Consider the following 10510-nt stretch of genomic DNA (forward strand, 5'->3'; position numbering starts at 1 on the left):
ATCAGGGAAATGAGTAAAAACTAAAAAGTAACAATCCAAGAAAAAAATTACAGATAAAGTAACAATCCAAGAAAAAAATTACAGATACAAGTACACAAACAATATAAGTATGCATTAATTAACTACATCATAAGCAAGTATAGGTGCCTCGAAAATGCCAGAATGAGAAGACTGATGCGGATATGCCAACATCTTCTGCACCAATTAGTCCCAACGCATACTTTCAATCCTTCCTTTTCAAGTCGAAGGAGCGGACATGGCAAGCAGCTTCGAGGCTTGAAACAAAAATACGCAAGTGTTAACCTGCACGTATCTCAAGTGAAGTCGATCATTGAGAGTTCAGGACGGACACTGGCCCCTTGGTTGTTTGATTGTTGGGGTGTAGAATCTGCTGCAGGTGGAGAAGTCTTGGAAGCTGGTGGGATACTATTTCCATCGATTACTTTAGCCTCTGATGATGTCTGTTCTTGACTTTTTATTGTTTCGCCATTCAATTCCATAGAAACAGTGGGATCTGTTACCGGGGTAGCAGAAGCATCCGGTTCCGATTGTCCTGGAGGACTCGATTCTGGATCCGTGGCAGTAGGTTTTGTCGTGGCTTTGGTGTCTGGAGCCCCTGCCTCTGTTGTACCAGTAGCCCCTGCCTCTGTTGTACCAGAAGCTGCTTCTGTCGTACCCAGAACCTCCTCAACAGAGTTCTGAGAAGTACCTGATTCAGTTGAGGGAGGAACAGGCATCTCTGTGGAAGCAGATGTATTCTGGGGTGCAGCGGTTGCTCCTTCCAATAGCAATTGTTTGCCCGGTTGCTGTTGAATGCTCTTCATGGCAGGGTTTGGGTTCTTTGGACCAAATTGACCCGGATTAGGGCCGTACAAAGATGCCATTCCTGGAGGTAGGATTTCAATTGGAGGCTTTTTTGCTGCATCTTGGAGACTGGTGAGCTTGGTTTCCTCGAGGGATGCTAAAAATGCCGCGGCAGCATCCATTTTGGTGGATGGGGTGTGCTCCATCTCTTTTTGCAGGGTCTTGTTCCATGCCTGAACCAAGCTCCTCAATGTAGGTCGACCATGAGCCTGAAAAGAAACGAGAAATGCCAGATTAAAAAAAATTAGCATCAAAATTAAGGCAATCAAAACGTACATGTGCATGGAGCACCGCCTCAGCAAGCATCCCTGTATCCTGCCATGCTTTCTCCATGAGTACATTGTCTCCCAAAAGAGCTGCAGCAAATGCTGCTTCACGTCCTGAACCAACTGATACTAAATTGTTCACCAAATTCTGCAAACATTAATATATACATGGTTATCGAACAAAACTGGAAGAAACAGTTATAATCCACAGAAGGCATGCCCATCTCACTTAATTTTATGAAATTTCACTATGCTTCATACAACAATGTCACATGTGAGCTCAAATTATCAGCCTACTATATGGGCAAATAATGCTGCAGTTAGACGATACAGGTTGATTGTACTTCAGGATTAGTAGGAAAGACAGGGAAAGGTGATCACTGAGTATGCCTCCTAGAAGACCTAAGTTGCAAGGGCTTTTCGCTCCTTTTATTTTCTATTTTTTGAAAAATTTATAATGCCCCCTCCCTACCCCCACATTATCGATGCCCAAACATTAGGAACTTCTCTCGAACCCATTTAGTCAAATTCACTTGGATTTAGCCAGGACTGCATCAAGCAAGAACAATTTTTTTTTTTTTTTTTTCGATCGGAAACTATAATATTATTAAATTAATAAAGTTGAGGTTACAGAGATAGTGGATGAGACATCCACGGTACACAAACTTAATAATTTATCAGTAGAGTTTCAGAGGTAAATAAAACGCCAATCCCTAACTATGTCTGATAAAAGTAAGTGCTGAAACACTGGCACTGTAGTCGTATATTTTGCAACCCTGAAGAATTAAACCAAAAGGGTAAAAAAAACATGTATAAACAAGTTGGTCGCTCACTTCTAGTCTGAAGCCCAAGGCAAGTCGATATAAAAGAAAAGGTCCAGAGATTAAAGGTACAGAGAACCACAAACTGTAAACAGATTATCGTCTAATTGAAAATAAAGTCAAGTCCAAATAATGAAAGAAAATATCAACAAAGCCTATCGAATAACTCTTTTTTCAATTACTCGTGGCAGTGAGACAGAACGCCTAACATCTTCTTCACCAAGTCTCCGTTGCACAGTGGCTAAGATTAATGAGGGTGTAGATTGATACACAACTACATAAAAAATCCTACAGTAACTACACTAGACCGCCATTAAATAATTTCCAACAGATTTTGTGAAGAATGCTTAGTACACAAATATGCTACAGAGACTGAGTAGATCTACTAACTTTATGTTTATGGCAAATAAGTTGAGACTTGGAATTTGACAGGAAAAACAAAGATGCAGCTGAATGTTGGAATCGGATACTATGCATCTAACCAGAAACTCAGCTTATCCAAGCACTCGTGTTCAGATGAGTTGGTCACAATCGCAGATAGATGAGTGGATAACGATTGTAGATATTAGATAGTATACCTTTTCTATAGTTAAATTCAACATAGTTGGTTAAAAAAATAGCAGCAAGCAATGGGGTCCATAGAGCTTAGAATAAAAATACATACGCTGAGCCGTGTCAACTCCCCATGATTTGCAAGGCGTAAAGCCAGCCCCCGCAACTCATGACCTTGCAGAGCTCCTTTCACTGAACCAGCAGCAGCTAATCGCTTGAGAGCTTCGCGGGCTATATCAGCTTGTCCAGTAGCATCAGCAGCATCGATGAGGTCTAGAAACTCCTTGGCAAATTTGACCACTCCTTGAAGAGCATCAACAACAGTTTCCTTCTTTGATGACAAATTCATTATGTCATTTAAGTCCAATCCCAGAGCCTCTTGTCCAATATCCCTGCTATTGCTCATTGTTAGAAGGCACTGAAGGGCTCGTTTCCCATCATTGCTCTGCATTGCCAGATCAAATTCCAACCTTTTGGATATACCAGGAAGGTGAAGTGCTTCAGTGGCATAACCCATCCCAAGCATAAACTGAGCTAAATCATCATGATGTTCTCTACCAAGCCTACTTGCCCATTTTACTGCACTAACAGCGTCTCCATAGGCTGCAAGACATCGACAACGTATACCAGGATGGCTGAGGGATATTGCATGAGCACACATGTACCTGTCTATTAACCACAGAACACCATCTCTCACCCCGACAACAACAAGAGGCCCAATTGGTCGCTTTTGTTCTGCTGGAAATCTAGTAACAGCCACAGCAACCCCACCACCACCAACAGCAACCTCATTAACCCTCCTTTCTTCGAACTCTTTTGGTATTGGCGAATCTTCACTATCGACTTTGGTTTGTTTAGGCAATGTTATAAAAGGAGGCATCGATGGAGCATGCTGAAATGATGCTAATCTGACAACATGTAACATAGGGGGTCTTAGCGTAATCCTCTCTTGTGTGGCTGCTTGCTGAGTATCAACAGTTACCAATGCTAATTCTCCATGTTCTGCTACTGCTCTCGACTGAAGCTCTTTAAGACGCATTTCTTCTTTCCTTTTTTTCGCATCTATATCAATAGGTGAGATACCAGCATCCACAAAGACACACTCAATGGTGGTTGGGGTAGCAACAAACAACTGCCTTCGGTGCCAGACAGCCCCCGTAGCATGAGGTATTGCCACATCTCCCAAATATCTAAACTGAGGACGCAAGGACGATATAACAATATATTGTAGATAAGCAAAAGCACAATATTCAACAGTCTGGTCCCATGCTGTCCATTCTGGTTGAGGAAGAAGACCTCCTACTGGTTGAAAGGATTCCCAGCTGTACAATTGGAAGTTTGGAGGTGCCACTTCAGCAGCAGATTTCTGAGAAGAATACCCATCATCCATGGTGCTGAAAGAGGAATTGGAACCACTATTAAATCCTGACAAAGGCATAGACTGAATTGTTGAAATAGCTGTGGCAGTTACAGGGCTTATTCTACGAGATGTCCGATAGGCTACACCAAGTAGCGCTCCCCCATGTAAACCAGAAACCGGTTCACTGCGGCTGCCGACTGACCTCATCAATATGTTTGATGTACCATCATCAAGCAATATTCGAACTTGAACACTGGCAGATGAAGCAGCGGAGGCTGCTGCTGCAGCAGCTTGTGCAGCAGCAGCAGCAGCTTCCTTTGCTTTTCTTGATGAGCTGCCTTTTGGAATGATGGGCATTCTTGGAGGTAATACAGACTCAAGCAGCGCAAACCTGTCTCTACAAGTATCCCAAGCCAAGAGCCTTGCACTACCAGAATCTACAATGGACCAGTCACTGACCTTATAAATGGAGAAATATGGAATATCAGGCCACACAATGGCCACGTACCTGAAAAAATGAAAAGGAGAAAATGAAACCACTTTATGCAGACAAGAAATAAGAATAAATGATAGTTAAGATTATATTGGAGTCTCCTTCCACAATGTTCGCACAGCAATATCCCTCGCATGATAAATTATTGGGAGGTGGCATAAGCAACGAAATGACAACGCCACTTACTTTCCAGAACTGCTTACAGAAAGGACTGAGTATGAATCATGTGGAACTGGAGTACTAATATGCTTTTTAATTTGCTTCACATGGAGCTGCTCTGGTGTTTCTCCTCTAACTCTCCCTGCATCATTCAAGGAGCCATTGCTTCCAAGGGCTGGATTTGCAGTATTTGACAATTGAAATTGCAGTAGTTTCAATGCCCTTTCAACTACATAAACAGCAGAGTGTTCTCGACTTCCTGGTGTTGTTGGCAATGAAGCCACAGGTGGGAGCGATTTGACATCAAATTCACAGACAAGGACACCAATGTTGGTACCAGTTGCAACAAGGTGGGGTTGTAAAGGATGAGTAACCATGGAATAACCCTACAAGGAAGTTTCAAAAAATGAACTATAAGCATGGTATGATTTCATTATCAAAGAAACCAGCCCAATGGTTAACCAATATCAACCAAGTAGAGAACAATTCTAAAATCATACCCTTAGCTTCTTGTGAGACGCAAGAAACTGGGGTGGGACTAATGATGAAAGTTCACATAATGGTCTTGTAAGAGCTGAATAAGTGGGATGCTCAATGGCCCTGAAAAGATTCACACGAAAATCATAAGCCCCTTGGTATAAAGAGAAGATGGATTCAAGCGCAGTATCAAGGCTTGTCAACATTTATGATTTCTGTCGAAAGACTCTTTGGGATTCCAATACATTTAAAAGAAATTTAAAAGCAACAAAAACACTTGTATTGAAAAAGGGGCGGAACATTCATACCATATGTGGGAATCTTTGACACATGTCAATATATCAAGATTAGGAGCTCGAGGGTGGCACCAAGATGCTACACTATGACAAGCTAATTTTGAAACAGGTTTTATTCGTCGCAGTTCCTACAATGAGGAAAGGAAGGTGAAAAGAGAATAAATTGAAAAGTAATCATGACCGAATTGTAGGGAAATAGTGAATTTCCTTGGAACCTTGAATGTCATTGTGTCCCAGATAGCCAAAGTCTTGTCTGCGCCAATTGTAATGAGCTGTGGTGCACCACCAGAAACACGAGAGAGCTCAACAGCAACAACACCACCGTCATGTGCCTTAAAATGTCATTTGAAAACCAAAGTCCTTTAGATTTGACCATAGAAAAATATAGGCAAAGCATTTGCTAAGTAACATGCTGCCATTTTTTAGCTCGTGCTGTATTACAAAGAAATATATCGTACAGTTTTGTGAAGAAAAGATAAATGGAAAGCTTAAATATCGAGAAAGGTTACTACTTTTAAGCTCAGCTTAGGAACAAGTTCCCTTGAATCTCGACCATAGTCTGCATTCCAGAGCACAAGCAAACCATCGCTACCACCAGAAACCAAAAGGGCCTATTTTAATACAGAAAAAGAAAAAAGAAATTCATTCTCTGGGAAGGGATTCTTAAATATTATGACATGTTGTCCTCTTTTGATAATAAGATTAACTTTGTTAGGAAACAAATGATATGTAATATAACACAAAGTTGCCACGAAAACCACAAAACCAAAAATAAGGATACAGAAAAAGGACAATGGACACATATTTGCAAGGCATAGCTCACATAGTACCAGACAAAAAACCAAGTACAATGACTTAAACTTAGGAATTTTTTACCATATATGACAGGGATACAATAAAATATTTCTTTCAATTTCCTATATATTTTATTTATGATAGCTCCCAATGCCATACGTGTTCAAACTAGTGTCAAGCGGACATGAAAATATAAACACGCGATATAGAAGACCTCCAAGCCGACAAAGGTCGATATAAATCATTCTTCACTCCCAAAATTTCCAACAAAACACTTTGCAGCTGCCTTGTTTTGTTTTTTTTTTTAATGCCACTTTTCCCTTCCCCTAAAAGCAAACCTTATAATCTCATTTTTATTCGCATTCCCAAAAGGCCAAAACATATTTTCCCTTTTTTCACACCTCCAACATAGTTGTTACAATTTATCAAATTTTCACCACTTCCCGAATATACTTCATCATTTTATTATCTTTTGACCCAAACTATAACATTTAAGTTTGAAAAAATGTTACACAACAATTTCTATCATGATTTGACATATAAATTAACAATGTCATTTCCTCAAAACAAAATCAAACATACATTTTATTTCCAAAAATCAAACCCCAGAAATTCTTCGCCTAAACTCCAAAAGCAAACCAACAAGACCTTTCATATTCACTTCTCTTAGCTTTCTTACACCAAGAAATATGGCATGTAACATTTTTTCAAAGTTGCAAAACATCTTATAATTGCCATTAAGAAAGATATCAATCAACATGAAACTTTCAACTCTTAAGAATACCTTTGAAAAGAGAGTTAAGGTTTAGAAAACATACCAATTTAGTTGCCAAACATTTCCACTCATTATATGCACTAAAATTTTCCTAAATGGAATCCATGAACCCAAGTCGTAAATTATAAAAATGACAACTACTAGAAATCTCACATCAATAACAGCTAAAAACTTCGGAAGAAAGGATTTTATTCGCTATGGTATCATAGTTAAGCCAAGGGAAAGTCCTCAAATTCAATTCTCACCAATGCACATTTATGAAAAATATTTGACATTCTAGTTCAAACATTAAAAATGGTGTGAGGCATGTTACAGAAAACAAATATTCAATGACTCACGCTTTTAATTGCATGAACTTCTAATAAGGTTACCATTCGTTAGGGGTATTTTTTTTTTTAACCTCGCTCAATTCTTTTTTTAAGAAAATGACTCAAATACACTTGCGGAGGTCATTTTCTTAAACAAATAGTTGACCGAGATTATTTAACTAATTTCCCCCATTCGTTACTGACTTAATAGGCCCAAATTAACTTCAAAGAAAAATACAAAATGCAACTGTAGAAGTGTCATTCAGCACATAAAGAAATTTATTAGCATAAACAATTACAATCCTTTCCTACAACAGGAACTACCTCGCCGGCAGGAGCCATAAAAGTCATCAAACAAGAAATTGAACCCTTGTGTCCTCCTGTATATCTTCGAGCAAGCTGCGGCCAAAAAAAAAACTCATTAATGCCAGTAATATTTACAAATTTTCAGTTGGAATACAGGTATCACTTCAAAGTATATTTATAACCCAAACTGATAAAATTTAGACCTTCCACGTCAGCATGGAAAGAACTCTAATCACTCCATCTGACCCACCAAAGGCCACAAGAGGACCATCACTAGCAGTTGATCTACACAAAAATTCCATACTGCATGACAATAGTTAGACCTGGTCAAGAAAGTTATCCTTCATTGAGAGGCAAATTAATTTGCAATTATCCATTGACGATCAGGAAAACAACAGAGACATAACAGCTTCTTATCATTATTGGCTATGTAACACATTAACACTGTAAATAATGTCAAAAAAATAATTTGAAGACTAACTGCTGTCAGAGACGAGCAAAAATACATGTATCTGATTGTCTGTCTTGGAAATTTAAAAGGCGGTCATTGAAGGTGGACTGAGAGAATGGTGTGACGATACAGCAAGAACAAACAAATGCAATGTCCAAACATGGAGACAGATTATTTGCAGACAAATAATTAAAGGCAAGAAGGTAAATCTAGTGTGATGAGTTAGAGATGAGTTCACTGGAAAATTATTATCACAAAAGAAAATAGAAATCTTACAGCGGAAAAAGCCTTTTATCTTTCAAAAATCTATAAAAGGAATTTGGTCCCTAACTTAACATAGAACTTATTCACAACCTATGCTTGAACAATGTTTGAAGCCCTTCACCACCTATAAGTGTTCTAGCATTCCACGATGAGAAATTTCAAGGAATCCAACTCCTATTGCACAACAAACATAGTACATTATCAGTCATGCCGATTGCATCAATTTTGTACTCAAAAGCTCGAGATTACGCTTTACTTAAGCATATGACAGAGTATCTAATATTCAGGTAATATCTTACAAACATAAAGATTCAAAACATACCACAGAAGAGATCTGTTATCTAATTCCTGCTTTGGCACATCGCGGCCACGCATTGTCACCAAATCTAGAAAAATAGCTTTGTTCTCACAGCATATGACAAGAAAATGGCGTCCTTTTGTAGATGGTGCAGGGGAACTGAAAGCTGAAGTTAGATTATTGACAGCTGATGGAGCTTCAGCAGCAGCAGAACGATTACGCCAAAGTTGCCAATAGCGTACATCATCATCGTAAAAGCTAACCTGTTTGACACTTGAACCATGTGCCACGATATCAGCCTCAGGCTAAAGAAGTAACAACTGTATTAAAATCTAGGCACTGACAGATACCTTCCACCTCGTATAGCTTCAGTGGGTTTTCCTCTGGATTCTAACATGCACAACAAATGGAAAATAATTATCAGTAAAGTATTCACACAATAAATTCACCACAAAACCCACGATATTAACCCACAAAAAAAATACTTCACTCTCGTAACCAAATCCACTAGCACACCATTCAACAGAAAGAATAATTGCTGCAAACCATACTATCTCCTCCATAAAGGAATGGCAATGTCACGAGATGCCCCAAAACCATGACAGCTAATATCCAGCACATAGAACGAAGAAATATCCAAGTTCTCGACCAAATTGGATCGTTAATCCTAATCCAGATCATTTGATGATCATATGCAATTTCACAAGATCAAGTGCTTCACCAACCGCGTCAACACTACCAAAACCTGAAAGCAGAAACATTTACCTGTTTCCCCTTCGGCGAGCTTCTCCAACTTGGCACCAACCAAACGCCTCTCATCTACACCACCAGCTTTCAACTCGTATATAACCTGAAAACGCAGGATATAACAGAAATTCCAAAAAACAATAGCAAGATCTAAACATTTCTAGCAAATTAAATAAAACCAACTCTTTCCCACCAGCTCAATTCAAACAAAAGAAAAAGAAGAAGAGGAACCTGGCGGTGTTCCCAATTCCAAACACAAAAGAAAAAGAAGAAGAGGAACCTGGCGGTGTTCCCAATTCCAAACGGATACATGATCCGATGCGTCGGCTGTTACGAGCCATGGGTGCGTCGGGTGCAATTGAATCTTCACGATCTTGTCATTCGTCGGCCGGAAGGCCCTCAACCGCAGCATTTTAAGCTAATTCTACAAACTAAGCAATGGATCTCACGTATGACATGAAGAATCTTTAAGGGTCCTCAGTCCTAGACCGGTAATCTTGTTCGATCGGGAGTAAGCGGCTCAGGCCGCTGGTCCGGATCTGCCACCAATCCGAAACATTCCTTTGAAAATTAGCTAGGCAGCTGTTTGTCAAATGGAATACTCTTTCTTACCCCGGCTTGGTAAGTGGGATTGGACAATTAAAAGATTAATAATTTTATTAATAGGTAGTTGATGGGAAATTATGGGTAAAATATTATGATTGATTATTTCAGTTTGATTTTTATTAGTGGATGTTTTTTTGGACCAAAATACATTTCAATAATAAATATAATATACCATATTCTCTCCACAGATCACGTAAAACTTGTGATTATCATGTCATAAATATAAATGTAACATCCTCCGCTAAACAATCATATAAAACTAACATCAAATCAAGTAATTTTGAAGATCATTCATATTACAATAGTAATAGAAAACGTTGCACGAACCACAAAATGAACTCATCCTCTAGCCCATATGCTTGATAGGCGCATATTAGTTTGCATTTTTGTTATCATATCTCTCATTGTTACCACGTTCAATGTGCTTAATTGACACATTTTTGTGTGATTTTATTGTAGAAGGAAGTTTTATACTCTTGTGATAAATTTGGGCTAAAAATGGTGATTTTATATCACAATTAAAGTTGCCGATATGATCTTAGTGGGAATCGTGGAGCAGAAAAATTCAGAAGATGTTTTTGGATAAGGCGTGATCACGCCTTATGACGATTCTTCAGCTACCTAGAGAGAATCAAGGAAATTTCATATCAAGGAATAAATACAAGATATAGT

General features: G+C 38.9%; 1 protein-coding gene across 1 annotated transcript; it reads right to left on the minus strand.

Moving 5' to 3' along the window:
- Positions 1–9846, minus strand: LOC140957591 (uncharacterized). Its single transcript, XM_073414914.1, has 14 exons — positions 9513–9846; positions 9251–9335; positions 8836–8875; positions 8510–8758; positions 7676–7775; positions 7491–7565; positions 5801–5899; positions 5504–5620; positions 5301–5416; positions 5016–5115; positions 4543–4901; positions 2616–4371; positions 1141–1278; positions 1–1073 (listed from the first exon to the last, which is right to left on the minus strand). The coding sequence occupies exons 1-14, from the start codon at positions 9642–9644 to the stop codon at positions 315–317; spliced, it is 4125 nt and encodes a 1374-aa protein (XP_073271015.1). The 5' UTR covers positions 9645–9846; the 3' UTR covers positions 1–314.
- Positions 9847–10510: the final 664 nt, after the last annotated feature.

This window comes from Primulina huaijiensis, chromosome 14 (genome assembly GCF_012295235.1).
Source record: "Primulina huaijiensis isolate GDHJ02 chromosome 14, ASM1229523v2, whole genome shotgun sequence".
Lineage (NCBI taxonomy): Eukaryota > Viridiplantae > Streptophyta > Magnoliopsida > Lamiales > Gesneriaceae > Primulina > Primulina huaijiensis.